General features: G+C 32.1%; 1 protein-coding gene across 1 annotated transcript in view; it reads right to left on the bottom strand.

Moving 5' to 3' along the window:
- The window catches only part of LOC123243918 (TLC domain-containing protein 4-like), a 50,823-nt gene extending 31,440 nt beyond the window's left edge, over positions 1-19,383 (bottom strand). The window contains exons 1-5 of the mRNA XM_044672088.1: positions 19,348-19,383; positions 18,830-18,989; positions 10,346-10,435; positions 7,613-7,671; positions 6,411-6,505 (exon numbers count right to left, since the gene is read on the bottom strand). Coding sequence (XP_044528023.1) covers positions 6,411-6,505; positions 7,613-7,671; positions 10,346-10,435; positions 18,830-18,978 — 393 coding nt within the window. The 5' untranslated portion in view covers positions 18,979-18,989; positions 19,348-19,383. The remainder of the gene's footprint in view (positions 1-6,410; positions 6,506-7,612; positions 7,672-10,345; positions 10,436-18,829; positions 18,990-19,347) is intronic.
- Between the last annotated feature and the right edge of the window lie 1,074 nt (positions 19,384-20,457).

Genomic DNA, 20,457 nt, shown 5'->3' with positions numbered 1-20,457 from the left:
CATAATTCCATGAAACCATGTATGTTCTCATGAAATTATAACTGTAAAGTTTAACGAGTACATTTAGATTTCCCCTCTATTTAAATCTCAATAATATTTTTAATGTTTTAAAATTTCCATGACATTTTAACAAAAACAACTAGTTTAAAGGAATAGAAATCATTTAATTATCATCATTGATTTCTAATCCAAAGCAAATCTTGTTTTTAATGACAATGATAATGTAAGTAACTTGATATAAGTGAAAAGAACATGGAACTGGTAGTAGAAGTAGGTTCTATTTCCAGTTCTATTACTAATTATCTTTATGACTTGAGCAATGCATTTAATCTCCCAGAGCATTGAGCTTCTTTATCTATAAAATCAAAATGGTAGGACAGATATTTGAGATATCTTTTTAGATCTAAAACTCTACCTACACAAAAAGCTAAATAAATAATTAACTAGCTCTTCCTATTTACAATGACTTAACTCCTGCTACCTGGTGGAAATCAGATCTTTTAAACTAAAATACTTCATTAACTCACTCTACCCCAGGAAGGTAAGAAGAAATTCAATAAATTTACAGAAAGCCATCTTAGTCTTGCTTCTTAGGCTTACAGATTGTCTAATAATAGGTTCACTAAAGAATTCTTTTTATTTCTAAGTCAGTCTTTCACACTGTGGCTTTGTTTTTTTGTTTGTTTGAAAAAAGGAAATATTTATAGGTCAAGTAAGCTGTACAAGACTTGGACTAGAATGTGTAAATCCCTTTAGCTAATATCCAAGAAAGACCAAATTCATCCTATGCCAAATCTACTTTATGACTAATGTTATAATCAAGTTTATGGTTTTAAAGAAGGAATGTAGAGATACTTTATTGTATTTCTAGGGTTATAAGAAAATTGAGAGATTTGTTGCTCATCAAACAGAGCACCAGGAAAATGAAAAGCTCATTCAAAAATTTGCTTTAGAGTTCTCTATATATTCAACCACATATATCAGAGACTTATTTTCAATTGCCTACACTACAAAATGCAGAATTTTAACAGGTTAAAGGAGGTCACAGAGATGGGTTGTTAACAAGAAATAAACCATGCACCCTGTGAGTCAATAAATAAAGTATTTTCAGGTGTACATAAAACGTATTAAAAACACTTTCAGTGGTATAAAATAGCATAGGGACAGAAGGGCAATAGCTCAAGTTCTGAAGTAGAAATAAAGGTAGCAGAAAAAAGAAAGTTACTAGAAACAATTTTCAAAAAGTATTAGTACTAGAAGTACTCTGACACAATGAGAAAATGGTTTGGATTTTATCATTTATTCTAGGGGACCCTCTAAAGGAACTATGGATACTCCCCAACTTTGTCCTGGTGAGTTTACAGCCCTTATTACTATTTCTAGACTCTGATAACCATCTAATCTGGGCCACCAAAAGAATATCACTCCCATTCCCTTAGGTCAATAAAGAATTTGCTCTTTTCTCTGAAAATCAGAAAGAAGGGAGGAATGAAGAAAGAAAGGAACAAGAGAATCAGGGAAAGAAAAAAGGAGGGGGGTAATTTTAGAGCCCGAGGAACCTTCATTTCTTTCTGGCAAGATTAGTAACCCTTATCCTGGCACTCTTCCCAAAGGTTTAAAACTTTTATAGCCAAGTAATATATGAGAGAGAAGCAAGGAATCAAAGAAGAGAAAGAAGACAAAAAAAATATTGTTGAAAATGGCGATCAGTTATGGGAGGAAAAGCAAATGGATGAGCAAACAAAAGAGTAAAGAGAAAGCAATCTTCCTCATTTCTTCCCAAACACTTCCTCCTCTTTATATTCCCTAGCCTTGCTAAAAGACCTTCACCATCTTCCCAGCAAGCCATACCTTACTTCAACCCCAACTAGAGGAAAAAACACTACCATGTGGGGATGAGATTCCTCAATCTTACTGTTTAGCAATCTAGGGTGAGAGATGGGAAAAAACATAGTTTGAGGTATTGTTCTGAACATCTGAAGCGAGAATGCTAAACAAATTCTCTCATAGGTAAATTGTTATAAATGGTGCTTAGTTACAAACAATGATTATTATGTTATTAGCACTAATTTTTCAGATATATGAATTAAAATCATAAGGTTTATTAGGGGAGACTTAGGAACTTCATTTTTCATTTAAGGAATCGTTTATATGCGACTACCAAGTAGACATGATCGATGATGATACAGACCCCAAAAAACAGTTTTTTGAGGAAGAGGGAAGCCAAAGTCCACCTTGCTAAAGGATGAAACATGATAAGCCTGGGGGAGTAAAAAGGGGGTAGATTCTTCACTGTTACTCAATTCAAACCTCAAACTTGAAAGCTATCAAAATGTATTGAACCTAAAAACGTGGCCTGAGCCACGCTTCAGTAGAAGTAGAAATAGGACTGCTAGAGAGGGGCAATAACAAAGTGACATCAGGAGCAGAGTGCTGGTGGGAAGCAGGAAGATTTGGGTTCCAATCTTGCCCAACACCAGCTGTATGGGTATGGACGTGGCATTTAGCCATTCAGAATCATAGTTTCCTCATCTGCAAAATGGGGAGAGATAATAATATTTGGGTTTTTTTTTGGTTTTTGTGTTTTTTTTTAAACCCTTATCTTCTGTGTATTGGCTCCTTGGTGGAAGAGTGGTAAGGGTGGGCAATGCGGGTCAAGTGACTTGCCTAAGGTCACACAGCTGGGAAGTGTCTGAGGCCAGATTTGAACCTAGGACCTCCCCTCTCTAGGCCCAACTCTCAATCCACTGAGCTACCCAGCTGCCTCCGATAATAATATTTGTAATAACTACCTCACAAGGTTTTTGTGAGGATCAATTGAGATGATATATACAAAGTGCTCTGAAAACTATAAAGTACTACATAAATGATAATCATTGTATTATTATTACTCCCCAGAAAACGTGAAGAGGCTACCAAAGGCATCCAAAGACAAGAAATTGTCAAGAAGTTAGTAGTCTATCAACAGCATTAGAGATTTTTTTAAAAATACCTAACAAATGGATTCACTTTCCCCAGTGATAACAGATTAGCCTACTAAGCTTTACCTAGTAAATTATCAAATGGGGAAATTGTTGAATCATCAGGAGAATGTGGCATTTTGTTATCTAAGGATGCAGAAGGATCCTTTTAAAAAAAAATCACACAAAAAAAAGAAAAAGCTCAAACCACTAAACTTATGTTCAGGTCAACATTAGTTGGAAAAAACCTAGTAAATTTGATGGAGAGGGAAAAAATCTTATTCTGGATTTCTTAATTCAAGGAATTAAAGCAATACTTTAAAAATAAAGATTCTTAACTCCCCAAACTAAAGAAAAGCTCAAAAACACAATAAAAACTTTGTTTTTATAAAATAATATTCATTTACTAATTTTGGGGGTACAAACTTTGTTTTCCCTTATTATTTTATGTTCAATACTTTGGATCCAAGTTACTTTGAAAGTAGGTAACATAGGGAAAAAATTCTCTTTATTGGAAGCAAATAAGGACCAATTGCTATCTTGATTTTATTCTTTGCTTCCTGGAGGTTAAATTCTATATTACCTACAAAAGAACCATTATTTCAGAAAGAAAACTCATTGCAAATAGCTTAATCATAAACACTGCAAGGCATCAAGACAGATTACTTCCTAAAAATGGAAATTAGGCCAGTAGTAAGAAGAAGTAACGATGTAAACAAAGCACCAACTTTGTTGAAAGCTTGCTTAAGAAAAAGAAATACAAAATAATTATTCCATTTTTGAAACTTTCCATGTGGGTCTGTACTTGTAGTTTTACTTTTGTTACTTTTTTAAAGCCCAAGAGTTAACAAATATTTGAAATTTCAATACCTCTAAAATTTTCCCCTTTTTGATTTCATAAGAATAGATTGACTCTTACTGATATATGCTGCATTAAATCAGTGAGATAGAACCTTAAAATATCAATGTGTTAATATACCATCTTTAGAATTAAAGCTGATTTTTATTCATCAATATTTAATGAGAAAAATAAGCTAATTGAAAATTAGACTCTAACATGCACTTATTTTTGGTTTCACATAAAATACAAAGAAGAATAAGGTCCAAAGAGAATATCAGTATACATTCCACAAAAATGAACATTCAACATGCAAGTTCATGCAAAGCCATTCACTTGTCAAGCCTGTGATTTGCAAGAGTGACCAAGAGTGAACAGTAGATTCATGAGATATTAATGTGAATTTACATTTTAAAAATTATACTTTTTGATAGGTCATTATTGTTCTTGTAGCACATAGATTGTTAGTGATTTGTATTCAGAAAATATATTTTCCCCTTAAATTGCTACCTGACATTATACACATACATACATATTCAGTCTTTCTAAATAGTGTGCACCTATATTTTTATTAGCTACATTGCAATAAAAATTAACAACTACAACAGACTTTGTTTGGCCTGGATTTCATTAAGTTGATCAGTATAAAGTACCAAAATATGAAATAACTAAGGCCACAAAAAGGGAACTACACCATATACTCTTACAGATTATACCACTTTTTTTTAATAGTAAAAGCCTTGATGTTATGGCATCAGAAACTGGAATTTTATTGTTTTCTGAAAGAATGTCAAAGTATCATGAGAATCTCTAAATTTATAGTATTTACTTTATAACTATCTGATATATTAATAACAGGAAGATAGAAGAGATAAAAGAAAACATGAAGGCAGTTCTGTCTTCTATTTATATCCAAACTGCTCCAGGGACAAGTGGATGATATGTAAGATCTTTTTCTAGATATAAGTGGACATATTTATATATATCTATTTATCTATTTAATCTAATATATTCTATTTTATTGGTATTAATATTTTCATTAATTATTTAAAGCTTTACATTTCAGATGGGCAATTTGCATAGACAATCCAGGAGAAAAGCTCTGACTTTGAAGTCAGAGAACCACCTTTGATGCTTGCTACACTTGTAACCCCAGAGAAATAATTCAACATTCCTGCACCATAGGTTTTCTAATATGCAATGAGGGGTATGGACTAGATAGATTCTGAGATTCCTTCCAGCTCTGCATCTAGGATTCTATGATTCTGATTTTTGAGGGGAAGTATGTCAATAAGATGTCTGTCATGTATAACACTATAGAAATTGTAAAACTGAATTCATTATTAATTACTGAAGATTTAACACTAAACATAAAATAACAAAATGTCATTCTCACTTTGGCCACCAAAAAGGTGAAGAGTTTTCTGCTATAGCAGAAATTTAAGTTAATCTGGTACCTTATGTTAGTGATGCCTAAAAATAAAAATACCAAGAACTTTTCTCATATACATTTCTATATTTTCCAAAAAAAACAAAACAAAACAAAACAAACAAAAAAAAAACTTCATGTTAGCTGACACTAACATTCTCTGATTTAGAGTTTTATGAAAGTCTATGGAAGAAAATACATTTTTTTAAAGCCCTTACCTTCTGTCTTAGAATTGATACTACCAAAATTGATAATTCCAAAGGCAGAAGAACAGTAAAGGCTAGGCTTTTGGGGTTAAGTGACTGGTCCAAGGTCAAATAGCTAAGAAGTGTCTGAATTCACATTTGAACCCAGGTCTTCCCATCTCTGGGTCTGGCTCTCTATCTACTGAGCCACCTAGCTGCCCCTAGAAAGTAAAAATTTTAAAAGAAAATTCTATTGGGTTTTACTCACAAACAAAAGAGGGGAAAAAAAGGAGAAAATACTAAGCAAAAAAATGAAATAAAATAAAATACAGTATTTACAATTTCACTTTAAAAACAAAAACACAGGAGGTTTCTTGTCATGCCTAAAAAGCTTAAAAATATTTATTTCTGAATTTATCTTGCCCGTATATCTCTTGCTTTTAAAGAAGCCATGGACATATATTGAGTTAATGTCATTTCTATTTGGAAAAATATATTTTCTTTGCTATGAAACATAGATGAGATTGGTTATTTTACTTTACTCCCCTACCTTTGCTAAAATTAACTTAAATTTGTTTATTAAATCCTAGAACTCAGATAAAGCAAGTATGTAACTAAGTGGGAAAGAAGACTTGAGTTATTACATAGGAATCTGCAAATGCCTGGAACTATATCATCATAAATAATCATAACTTCTCAGAACTATCAACAACAGTATAGAGTACCTAAAAAGCCTTACAGTTCTTTGAACATAATTTCAAGAAAATGTAAACACTTCAAGGAGTTTATTTATTTACACACATATACACAAGTATTCCCAAAAACTAAAATCTGAATTAATCAACATTACATATCTCTCACTAAGATGATTTCAGTGTTCTTGAAAAAAAATTTTTTTGTGCTAAATTCTAGAGTTGTATATTTAGATCAATGTTCACCCTTAGTCACTATTCCCAATCTTGTCTGCTTGTTAGGCTATTGCAACATATGGCACTCACCAGTACAAAGTAGTATGCATATAGAGCTGCTGAATGGTGAATGATAAAAAACTTATCACCAATCACCTTCCAGTACAAAATGATAAGAAACATATCTGTAAGAAGGAAAAAAATTACCAAAGTGAATGATCGGATATGTAGAAAACTTGCACCATTTGAGGTTTAATCAAAATGATTTGTTACTCATACTCAATTACTTCAAACATTGCAGCAGGAGATATCAAGTTAAAATGACAAAATTATTAAATGCTGAGAGATGTGCAAAATATATAATTAGACATAGACACAATGAAAGCAAATGACCTTGTTACAAGGATTCCAAACTAGAGCAAGTGAAGCCAATGTAGAAAAATATAGCCGATCTGAGGTATGGAATTAAGTGGAGAAAGCTTATATTATTGAAGCTGAGTAGCTCAGTGTATTAAGAGCCAGGCCCACAGACAGAAGGTCCAGGGTTCAAATTTGACTTCAGATACTTCCTAGCTATGACCTTGGGCAAGTCTCTTAACCCCAGTTGCCTATCACTTATCCCTCTTCTGCCTTGGAACTAGTACACAGTATTGATTCAAAGACAGAAGGTAAGGGTTTAAAAAAAATTTTTTTTTAATTTAAAGAAATTTGAATTTGTGATATAAATCTATCAAGGGGAAAAAAAATACAAAAAGACCATCTATAGTATTTCTTTTCTAGCACAATAATTATCAGAAGATCTAGTTATGAAATGGAAATCCAGTGAAGTGGTCAAAATACCTAAAATTTTTCTTTGAGATTTAGAAACTTAAGAGTTTTCTATATTATATCCTAAAAGTCAGGGGAAAATAATTCAAATTATTTTTTTTAAAACAACTGCAAATGCAGAAAAGGGTAGCTAACTAGAATGGAGACCACAAAGAGGCTTATCAACAATACCAAAAGTGAAAGTGATCAAATCCCTACAGTTTGACATACAGCTCATTTGCTCTATAGGATATATTTCTCCTCATAACCTCTTTTTGGAGACTAGGACAAATAATTTAGCCCAAAGGCAAGTGGGAAAGATTTCATTTCAGAGAATCAAAAGACAATTTTTTTTTGTCACACCTCTTATAATATATAATTGATATAAAAGAATGAAAATATAGGCTTTATTTCTTCAGAGCAGTTACAGAAATATAAAATTTAAAAATTGTTTTTTGTTCATAATCGCCATATCACATAATTACCAGAGAGGAGGTAGCCTGAAGCAATGGCAAGATTCACTTGAACAACTGAAGGATCACCCCTGTGAAAAAAACATGAAAATAAAAGTTTTAGTCTTTATCATTCAAATTGGTGATTTTTTTTTAAATTTTTTTTTAAACTTTTACCTTCCAACTTGGAGTCAATACTGTATATTGTAAGGGTAGGCAATGGGGGTCAAGTGACTTGCCCAGGGTCACACACCTGGGGAGTGTCTGAGGCCAGATTTGAACCTAGGACCTCCCTTCTCTAGGCCTGGCTCTCAATCCACTGAACTACCCAGCTGCCCCCAAAATTAGTGATTTTGATGCAAGTTTTGTAAAAGAATATTCCAGCACATTTGGGTTTTTTTCCATATATTTTTTGAGAAATTGTTATATCATCATTTGGCAAAGTATTGTTTTGTATGTAAATTATATTGGCATTCTAAGTGCTTATTGTGATACATTTCCTGAGGTATCACTTTAAAGGTCTTAGAATATTCCAACTAAACTGTGAATTCCAGAAGGAACTGTCCATAGGCTATCCCAAATCCAATTCCTTCTGACAACTTGGGAATTCCTTTGAATTAAGCCAAAAGAATGAAAATTAACAGAGAAATATGCTTTCAGTCACACTTTCAGTGGGAAGACTCTTATAGGCCTAAGTGAAGTCTTCAAAGTTTCCTTTAGGACAAATGACCGCTAGCATTTATATGGTGCTTTGGTAAGTTTGGTAAGTGCTTTATGAATGTTATCTTGTTTTATTGTCATGATAACCATGAGAAGTAGGTGCTTTTTTCCCCACAATTTTACAGATGAGACATCTGAGCAGAAAGAACTTAAGTGACTTGCTCAGGGTCACACAGCTAGTAATAGCCTAAGGCCAGATTTGACCTCATGTCTTCCTGACCCCAGTGCCATTTACCTGCCCACCTTCACTGAGGAGCCCAGCGGAACAATTTACTCAAGTCAACAGTAATCATCCTGGGTTACAATCAGAACCAGGTAGCAAATGCTTTAATAACCTTCTAGGGAGCATCATAATATGAACTTTCTCAACTAACTATATCAAATGAACAAATATTAAGTACTATGATTATATAGAAAACATAGGACCAAGCACTATAATGTAGTCTGATTACAAGTTTAATGATCAGCATCTGTTACAAATTAATCAAAAAAAAAAAAAGGTAATGTCTAGCTAACTCATTTTACCACTAGATAATATCTTTCTGCAGATGCAATCTCATAGCACTCTACTATTCATCACTGTACTTACTATTAAACCAAGTTGTTTCTAACTGCCTTAAAAAAATTCTAATTTCTATATGACTAGCATAATGTTCATGCTAAAAAAAAATTCACAGAATCGAAATCTTAGAAATGGAAGAGTTTGCAAGAAATAATCTAGTCTGGCTCCCTTGTTTTGAGGTGGATTAGGCATTACTGGTCTCTAAGAAATTCGGTGACTTGTTTAAAAAGTTGGAAAGTTGTAGAAGGAATGGATGTCTTGTTTCTTAAGCAAAATGCTCCTGCTCTAATATGTCTCTCAGCCTTACAGAATTAAATTACTCATTACAAGAAATAAAATTTTAGGCTGAGTTTACTACTGGAATGAAGCATCAGTGATTTTTGCTAGTATCAGAAACTTATGGAATAAGAATAGTTTGTCTAAGTTTTCCATAAGTCTCTGTAAAAAAATTTTCCATCGCATCTATAAAATTAAAGGCTTTAAGAAAAAATGCAAAAAAAAGTATGTCACCAATTCTGATATCTTTAACTTGGAAAATAAGTGCTAGAAAGTTGCCTGATGCACACAGAGAAGTTTAAATGAACTTGCCTAGTGTCACAGGCATAATAAATATGAAAGGCAACATTTGAAGTCAAAGTAAAAAATTTGCACCATCTACTTGCAACATACTCACTGCTAGAATAGTATTTTAAAAGTTTCAAAAGTGAATACCTAATGGAAATCTTGCTACCTTTGACTATATTAGTATCTGCATAATAGATAGAATGCTAAATCTTGCAATCAGGAAGACCTGAGCTGAGTTTAAGTCCCACGTCTAACACCTACCAGTTGAGAGATCTTGGACAAGTCACAACCTCTCAGTACTCTTAAAGGCAACTCCTGAAAGATGTATGTACAGAAAAGGTACCAAATTGCTTTGGAAAAGGTAGTTTCCTCTTTCAGAAGTACCTTTTATCAACAAAATCACTGGTCCAGTCCCTGTTCCCTATTAAAGTAGCAAATTAAGATCCAAAATTTTGTATCTAATGACAAACAGTAAGGCAAATATTAAATTGATTATTGAGTCAAAGTGTATTTTTTGAAACTAGATTGTCCTGTTCTGCTTAGAACCAAGCTTTGCAAAGCGCATGTTAAAGAGAAAGACCTTGGCTTTACAGAATAAATGCTAAAGGATGGACATTTATATACTTAACTCTATCCTCTCTTGTGAGATTAATAGTTGGATTACCACATGGAAGTAGACTATATTATTTATTTTTAAATCCATGATCTCATCATCTTTATGAAAGAGTTAAACACTGCCACAGACATTTTGGCTACATGTACATTCTCCTGAACAAATGAACCATTAATTCTTGCTTATATAAAAATAAACTCTTTATCTTTTCAAGGTAAATAGGAGATAATCTTACAAATAAAACATTCTTTTCAAAAGCATAATAAATAAAATCAAAACATTTGGGGAAATAAACATAATATCTTACCAAAGGGGATCAGCTATAGTAGCCTCATCAAAAAATAAAATATATAGGCATAAAAAACCAACCAGCAAGGAATGGAATGTGGATACTATCCTGGAACAAGAAAAAATATATTCAACATTATTTCAGACTCAAATGCATTCTTACCTCATTTAGGCATTTGAAATATTCTTAGGTAATTATGATTAGAAGTATAAGAAGTGAATGGAATGGTAATAGCCCTGTCCTTGGAATCAGGAGAGACTGAGTTCAAACTCTGCTGTGACCATGGGCAAATTAGTTAACCTCTCTGAGACACATTTTCTTGGTCTGTAAAAGGAGGATAAATAATACCTGCTGTATTTACCTCAAAGGATTATAATGAGGAATGATATAATTTAAACATTTTCTAAACCTTAAAGTGTTACATGTTTGCTAATATTATTTTGAGGGTGTTAGCAGAGAACTACAACATTCAAATTATCAGTATTTTCTAAACATTGCAAATACCAACCATGATTCTCCCTTTAGTTAAAAAAAAATAAACAAACAAAAAGCAACTACTTAAAAATTAGGATATGCTTGTTCACAAGTTACATAACATGTACTCTCAATTGCAATCACTCTTCAGGGTAGTTTTGCTCACATACTTTAATATATCTATGATCAATCAATTAATGTGTGTACCCTTTCCAAAGATGGAGATTGCCAACCATTTGTGTCCTCTCATTCTGCCAAAATCTTGTCCATGTCCTTTGATAACTCCTCCATGGAGGGGGAAAGGGGCTAAAGTGCTTATAGAACTTCTTTTTAATTTTCAAGACAGTCAAGGAGATATATATCAAGAGAGGATAAGTGACTTGCCCATTGTCATGTGGAAGTGCTAATACCAGAACCCAGGTCTTCTGATTTTTATGCTAGTATTCTCTCTAAATACACTGCTATCAGACACTGAAAACTGGTAAGAAAATTCAATTTGAAAATTGGTCTTTGTAAGAACACACTAGGGAACCTGATCACAATATTGCCATTCTTATCAATGAAATGTTTGCAGAAGATTTAGAACATGTTATTTTTCCAAGTTTGAGCTATATAAAAAAATCAAATTTGGAAGGAAATACATAAAAAGTAAACTAAAGGCATCAACTAGTTATGACTAGGTTTCTATTTACAATGAAGGTCTAAAGTTTTGGGGAAAATGTAATTCAACTTCAATCAATATTTATTAAGCACCTACTATGTCCTTGCCAGGCACTGTTTTATTTCTCTTCCCAGTAGAAATGTAAAAAAAATTTCTAGTAAATTATATCTGACTAATAGTGATAAAATGATCCAACCATATAATTTCAGGAATATATGGGTAAACATATATGTTTATGCATGTACACATGTGTACAAGTCATACATTTATATGTGTAATTTGTGCATATATACATTTATATAAAATTATATTTATATTTATATATTTATATTATAGGACTAAAGAGAGAGAAAAGAGGAAGAATGAGAGCATTATCTTAAGTTTGCTCAAGTCCAAAGCTCTTTTTTTCCCTTTAATAATATCAAAAGCATCCTTTCAAAAGGATTAAAATGCAATCACCAACATGTAAGCTCAATATAACAAAATAACATTATAACAAGACAAACTTGGGATAGAATTTCAAATATCATCAAGGTCCTCACTGTTTAAAGGAATGCTGCAGTAAATCTTTATGTAAAGAGAAAAGTCCTTATATAATATAAATATTTAAGACACATTTGCTATTTCCTAAACTGGTTTTTCATGGCAGTCCGGACCCCTGCCCATTATTTAAAAAATGTTTTTATATCTTTTGTTTTTAGACTGGCTAAATTTCTCCCTATATCCTTCTCTATTCTCTTCTCAAAAAGACATCCCTTATGACAAAGATTTCTTTTAGAAAAGAGGATAAGAGAAAAAATTAAAAACAAAATTGATTAATACCTCAAAAAAGATTTTTTTGAAAGCCTGACAACACATGCAATGTTCCATACCTGAGGCCCCTCACTTGTGCAAAAGCATGGGGCTGGGGGAAGAATATCTTCCCATAGTTCTTGTTGGGAGCCAAACTTTTCCTTGTAATTTTGTGACATTTATTTTTGATTGTTCTGTGATGGTTGGTTATTCTTTCCCCTTATATTGCTAGGTATAATGGGGGGGGAGGGGTTGGCTCCACTTTCTTCACTTTCCATTATTTCATTTAAGTCTTTCCATTCTTCTCTGTATTCAACATATTCATCATTTCTTACAGCACAGTAAAGTGGTACTTTAGTGTAGGACACTTTGTTTACTCATTCTCCAGCTGACAGACATCTGCTTTGCTTCCAGGTTCTTGTTACCACAAAAAAAAAATGCTGCTATAAATATGCTGCTATATATGGAGACAGTGGGATCTCTCAGTCAAAGGCTATAAATAATTGTAATCATTTTATATTTTCATAATTTCAAATTTCTTCCCCAAAAGCTGTACTAACATAACCTGTGCAACAATGCATTAGTAAACCTCCTCTTTCTACAATCCTTGCAACATTAACTATTCCTGTATTTTGTATTCCTTTTCCATTTCCTGGTTGTAAGGTGAGGCTTCAAGGTTGTTCTGATTTACATTTCTCTTATTATTAGAAACCTGTAGTATTTTTTCATTTGGTCATAGCTTACAATTCATTTGAGAATTTTTTGTTCATGTACTTTGAACTACTCATCTACTTGGCAAAATGGTTTTTGGACATTATCACTACTTTTCTCTTTAATTTCACATTCAGATATTTTGTCCATGAATTGGAGAAAATAGTAAAGATAAATGTGGATGTCTCATGTTAGAATGGCAGTGACCAAAATTCTACTGTGTTGAATAATTCATTGTCTTTCCTTTGCGAATACCTTCCATTTCCATACAGTTTGTATATAGTCATTTGCATGTTATTTCCTCAGTTAGAATGTGAGTTTCTTGAGGACAGAAACAGTATTTTTGCCTGTGTCCATCTCTTAGTGCAAAACCTGGGACATACTAAAAATTTAATAAATGATTGTTGATTAATGAACTACTGCTAGTTTATACAACTAAAAAAGTACAAGAAGCATATGGCCAAATTACTTAGGAAACCACCAGTACGTACATTTTCTTTCAGTCTAATTCTACCATGGTATGTACTGATTTCTCTTAAGTTGGGAAGAATTGTAAAAATCTCAAAACAGGAAAAAAAGGACATTAAGTAACTTTAATATATCAGAGAAATGGTAAGCCAAAAAAACAGGAGAAAATTAATTAGAAGAAAATAAGATACAGCCTGGGAATGTAAAACAAGTAAAAAAATCTTCTGTGTATCTAGTCACATCATATCATAATTTCCAGTTTTCTATTTATTTTTCTTTTTGCCAATAAACACTAAATCTCATTGAACAATAGGAGCAAATACTGTTTTAGCATTAATTATTCTACATTAAAAAATGTATCCTAAAATATGGTTTGTAATTTATCATTACAGATTCCTTTAGAAACATCTTTGCTTCACTTTATAAGCAAAATGACTTCCTGGCATGCATAAAACTCAAATGCATTTTTGTTGAGCAGGAATAGTAACATGCACATTAATATAAAATGTTTTTCACTTTTAAACTTTTTTTATCATACTAAATTTGTGTTTGTAAAATTTTTTAAAGAAATAATCATTTTAGAATGGCAGCTTAGCTGAAGTTAGAGATTTAATCATTTTTTAGGTAGTTCATTTATTAACAACTAAAATTACATAACCTAAAACAAGGCAAAAGCAATAATTTAATTAGTAGACCAATAGATTTTTTAAAAAGTAATTCAGCACAGCAAGATTCTCTATGCTGAGTATGTCCATTTGGCTAATGCTGGATCTAACTGAATAAAGGAAAAAGAAATAAATTACAATACTATGGCAAATAATACCTATAATTCTTATTTTTTTATATAAAGGCAATAATTAAGCTTAATGGACTCAATTCCAACAATAATTATGCAAATGAACGTTTTCTGGTGGGGATTTTTCTATGCCTTCCTAGGTGACTCAGACCATCTAATATTCACAGACTTAGGCAGTCTCTGATTTCGAGGAAGCAGATGCATGTGTTAAGTTAATTTATTCTCTCCACCCTAAGTTAGTGAGGAAAATTGCTGCAATGGGCAAATGACAAACTCTATGGATTTCAGAAGGCAGTAATCACCACCAACTTGGAGCTAGTGTTACAGAGGCACTAAGACACTCGACTTCTCCTTTGAGGTTTCCTGACTTTTCTATAGGACCAAAAGCTGACTCCATCTGGGATCTGAGAATGAACCTATCTCAGCAGGGGCAGGGCAATAATAAATATGTTGGCCATGGCAGCTCCTGAGGACCATCTACTTACTTAAAGAAGGGTTTTGATCTATCTTCCTCAAGGGAATATCTTGAATTCTTAAAGCATTTTTTATTTATCATGACACCTCACCTGAGACTCTGATTTCCCAACAAGAATTCCCTATACTTTAGGAAACTGGTGATTGGTAAGTGACTGCTGCTTTTGCTTTGTCTTAAATTATGTAATATTAGTTACTAATACACAGAATATACAGAAATCATTAAATCTCTCAATCTGGAGGCTACGGGAATGTGATTCTACTTTCCACTTCCCATTCCAAGTATTTTTCCATTTTGTGCTCAATTCTTCATTTTGCATCTCTGAAAACTCCATTTTGGGGCATATACACCCTAATAGAAAGAATGCTAAACTTAGAGTAAGGTGGAACCTTGATATGAATACCATTTACTAAATGTGTGGCCATGAATAGAATAGCTTAATTCCTGAGACCTCGGTTTTCCTTGTCATAAAATGGGGATTATCATAACTAGAGTACATTTTGTGAGCAGAGGAGATAATGCACATAAAAGTGCTTTGCAAAATATTAATTTAAATATCAATAATTATAATTACTTCTGTCTCAGAGAAAAGATGTAAAGGGCTACAAGTAAGGTGTCAGAGATACAAAAAAAAATCTTTTCAAAAGAAGAAATGTGAGCTATCAATAAGCACAGGAAAGAATGCACAAAATCATTAGTAAAAAGAAAAATGCCAATTAAAATATCTCTGAGGCTGTATTTCATAACATCAGATGGGCTAAGTTGACAAAAACTGAAAACAGAAACAAACTAATACTTTCTTAATGGGGCTGTGAAGTAAACCAACCATTCTGGGAAACAACAGCCCAGTTTTGTAGTAGCAAAAAACTAGAAGTGGGTACCCAAATTATGGTATATGAATGAAATTAAATACCATGCTATATGAAATCAAAACTATAAAAAATTCAGAAAAATTAAGAGAATTTGAGAATTAAACTGCATTAAACTGATAAAGGTGAAACAGAATCAGGAAAACATTATTCCCAGTCTAAAAGACTTCAATGACTTTTGCATGTCTCTAGGACAAAATACTAATTGTCAGTCTGGCATTTAATGCCTTCTATAGTCTTACTTCAAACTATCTATCCACAATTGTATTTCTGATTACTTCTCTTCTTGAAGTCTACATTTCTCCATATTGGAATACCATTCCCCTGCACTCTGTTCCACCTACCATATCCCTCCATTCATACAAGAACCATTCCTTAAGGCTGGAATGAAATTCCTCTCATCTCTGCCTATAAGAATCCTAGTCCACTTTTTACATTCATATCAGCAATAACTTTATAGATTCCTGCTGGTTATTAGTGTACTAATCCCTTCCATGATCAGTTCAAACAGCCACTTCTTCTAGAAACCTTTCTTAATTTATCCAGATATTAGTACCCTCTGATCTGTTTATTTTGTATATGTCTTTTATGTCTTAATATGTAAATATTATATTCCCTTGGAATGTAAGCTTCTTGAAGGCAAGAATTGTTTCAATTTTATATGAATATCCTCAGTGCCAAGCATAGTACCTGGCCTAGAGCAGATACTTAATAAATGACTGATGATCAATTGATTTTACAGAATGACTTCAATTATTTAAAGGATAAACACAATTGAATACTTGAACAATGCAGTGACCAAGCACTGCTTTTCCAAATCCAGTGGTACAATGTTTCTTGCCTGTCATAAAAGGAGTAATAAGGTATAGGTGCTGAATGAGACATATTTTTAAACATAGCCAATGTGTTTATTTAATTTGCTTGTCTGAATTTGTCTCTTACCAGAGAAAATCCTCTAGAGCAAGGAGAGATGTCATTGGAACATGATGAAGAAGAAGAACAAGCAAAACAGGGGTGGGGGGGAAGCAGTAACAAGCAGATGAAAAGGAGACAAACACTGAAAAATATAAATAAAACTTTTTTTTTGGGTGGAAAATGTAATGAGAGAGGAAAGCCGCACATCCCTTTTATGAGCAGGGAAAAGGAATATTTTTTGGTCCAAGCATGTGACTTCAATAGTATAGGGAGCTCCCTGTCCTTCAAACTTCTTTCGGATATACTTAAGTAATAGTATGTATTAGTTATACAAGCTTGCTAGTATCACCCTCTTTCCAGACTAATATGCTTAATGAATCAACAAACATTTATTAGACACAGGTGTCAAGCATTAACTGTGTTAGGCACTCACTCAACATGCAAAGCCAAACACCCAACAGTCTAACATCTTATGCCCTCAAAAAGATTACATCCTATTGCCCAAGGGCAGATGACAACACCTGCATATATAGTAAGAATATATGAAAACATCTTTAAGGACTGTGTAGGAGATGAAGCACTAGCAGCTGGGGTTCAGGGAGGGTGGAATCAGGAAAAGTCTTGTAGAAGGTTGCATTTAAGCTCAGCTTTGGGGAAACTTGGGAGTTTGGGTAGTGTGGGTGAGAAGGAAATACAATTCCAGGCATAGAAGCAAGAAAAACCCTCCCTTACTTAAAATTTTCATCTTTCCTTCCCCAAAAAATGTCTTTTAAAGGGAAAGCTTACTAAATATTTGTTCCCAATAACATTAACACAGTTAATCCAGCAATTAGCACAGCACCTGGTCCATAGTAGGTGCCAAATAAATGCTTACTGACTTAAAGATTTAAAACAGTGTTCCTCATAACTGCTTATGAGGCAGATGGTATATGTAAAATTATCATATGCTACATGAACACAATAGAAGCTCAGAGAAATTAAGTTATCCTGACCAAAGTAATACAACCATCAATCGCTTTATTAAGAATAAAAACAACATGCATATACCACTTTCACGAGCAAAAGGTGGGTATACAAGGGAGGGTCTATTCAACTTAACCATGCTTTTGACAGAAAAAAAATTCAGAATTTAACTAGAAAATTTTCACTAGAAAAAAAAATTTTAAACAATGTTTTAATTGGTTTGGTTCTTTGATTTCTTAATTTCTACTTAGGGAGATCTGTGAAATTATCAGATTTATTTCTCCTAGGTTATAACACAATATTTTTATTTGCATATGAAATTTTATTCCATACATACTTATTCAATATTTGATCTGATATTATTTAAAAACCTCTTGAAAATGTCAACATTGTCCATTAGTCGATTTTAAGAGACTTATATCTTTCCTTTTTTTTGCTGGGGGTGGAGAGGAGTAAGTGGTGAGGAGATTAAGAGAAGCAATATTCTCATTCTATAATTCTATGCGTAAAAAAATACTAAATCTCTAACTTGCAATTCTGGAAGAAAGCCACTTCTGCCTTTAGTTGCTGTTCAACCATACATAGAAAAGGACTTATCCAATATACATAGTATGTAGGAAATGCCAAAATCAACTATAACTTTTTTAATGGTATGTATTTTTCACAGCATGAGCAAAAGCAATTGTAATGAAAGATAATGAATGCAGAAATTCTTGATTCCTAATTAAAGATGAAAGCTTCAGCTAAAATATTTGACTATTCTCTAAGAAAAACTTGGGCTTTTAGCAAATTTCCTTAGAACTTAAAATCAAATGGTAATTTTCTACTGCTCTCCCTCTAAAAAAAGGAGAATTTTAGAAATAATTTTTTCATAAGTATTACTTTCATCTAAGTAATACAAAAATGTATAATATTTCTACAGTTATAGTATGCTAGAATTGAAGGTACAAAGAAAGGAATGTGTGAAAAGCAGTTAAGTGCCCACTCTGTTCAAAGTATTGTATTAAATTGAGATCCTTTAACACCATATTTTATGAGAAATGAGGCAGTCAAAACAAAACTCACTAAATATTAAGATTATGGTTTTTTTCTTACGTGCCTTTCAACGAACAATACATTTTTCATGTGATATATAATTCACCATCTCTTTCCTTTTCAAAAATATTGATTGATTTTGTTTTTGTGGGAAGTTTAAGGTAATTTGATCAAAAACTAATTTAATTTAATTTAAAGCAGATATAATAAAATCTAAAGTAAATAAATTTCAGAATATTTTGGTTTTAAGTGAAATTATGACTACAGTCTGGTGTTAAGTAAGTTTTCTGGGAATTGTAACTTTTAATATTCTTCTACAGTTATTTATTTTTAGAAACTTTACCTTGAGTTCCATTCGATCTTCTTTTGGGTGCTTAGTTTGTTAAAACCTGAGGTTACTTGTGCTGAAAACCAAGGACTTACAAAATGGAAAAGAAGTTGAAACATGAGAAAACTGGTAAAAACAATGCCAATAATACTGTAAGAATCCATGTTTCTTCAACCTGTTAAGAGAAACAGTAAACAATCACTCCTGTGAACTGTTTCTAGAACTGAAATAACTAAGTTTATGGCTTTATGCTTAGAAATAATTTTAAATAATTTAGCACAAGAATGAAACATAAAGAAGTTATTAGATGTTTAAGGGATTTGGCTGTTTTTCATAAAACCAACTAGCAATCCTGTCAAGTCTTATATACACATTTATATTAGTAAAGTTTAAAAAATTATTTTCAAAAGAATAATTAAATAAGGATTTTTAACATTAATTAAAGCATCAGGGGCCAATTTCAATATAATGACATTAAAAAGGATCAAATTTCATTTTTTAAATTGCTATGATGATTTAAAAAAAAAACTCACCTACTACAACTGCAGTAATCCTTTGAGCACTTTTTTGACTTCTCAATTCATACTCCCACATTAGAACAGAAATTTACCTTTACCTACAGCTGCAAACCAAAAATAGATGTTAAACAACAAGAAAAATGAAACATATTAAATATTAAACACTCGAGATTAAGAATCTTCATTATATTTAATTTTAAAATTATTGCTCATCTTCAAAGTGGTACCTTAAACTTATTCGATCTACAGTAATATAATGGTATGCCTAAAAAGTGTGTTCTTCCATGTAATTTGCTTTCAAAAATGGCAAAATTGTTTCAGATGATAAAAAATTAGGTCAGAAGAGAAAATAATGTTGTTACATATAAACACAAACATTTTAAAATGTTTCTGTATGAAATTAAATTCATTTCACTCCTTAAAACTTTAATAAGATTCAGACCAAAGAATGGAACAGGTTTCATACCTAGCAGAAATAGCAGTTTTAGAGCTGTCTTTGATAAAGCTGAACCAGATCAAAAGAAAATTAATAAAAAAATTTCCAAATGCCTAAGATGAAAAAATAAAGTTAAAGACATCTCTTGAAGGCAATTCTCCAGCCAAAAAAAAAAAAGTCATAGAGTACTTTGGCAATAATATAGCTTTATCCCCTTCCTCTAGAATACCATAATGAAAATCTGTTTTTCATAGAATCTCATATAATTGTTTTACTGCATCTGTAATTAATTCTTCCCTTTTTCATTTTTTTAAAAATCTGATATTAAAATCCTTTGCAGTGAGTCCATTAAGTTTATTACTTATTTTTACTGAAATTTACTATATATTGTCATTATTATGTTTCATATTGATTTAAAACTTTTGAAAAATACATATTAAAAAGATATTTTAAAGCAGACATCTTGTAACATTAGCCTACTGTAGGAATTGTTTATTTTGCTTTTTAACAAAAGACCAGTATCTATCATTAAGAACTTTTCCTTTCTAAAACACAACGCTATTATACCACATGACATATTTTGTATTTTTAAAAGACTTATATATAATTATTTTTTAAAACTATGTGTAGCCATTAATGCTATTTAAATCTCATCTAGGAAGTTTCATTAGTATGCACAAGAACTTCAT

Source organism: Gracilinanus agilis, chromosome 4 (genome assembly GCF_016433145.1).
Source record: "Gracilinanus agilis isolate LMUSP501 chromosome 4, AgileGrace, whole genome shotgun sequence".
Classification (NCBI taxonomy): Eukaryota; Metazoa; Chordata; class Mammalia; order Didelphimorphia; family Didelphidae; genus Gracilinanus; species Gracilinanus agilis.
Note: the sequence above shows the minus strand (reverse complement) of the source record. Positions and strands in the feature narration are given on the sequence as shown.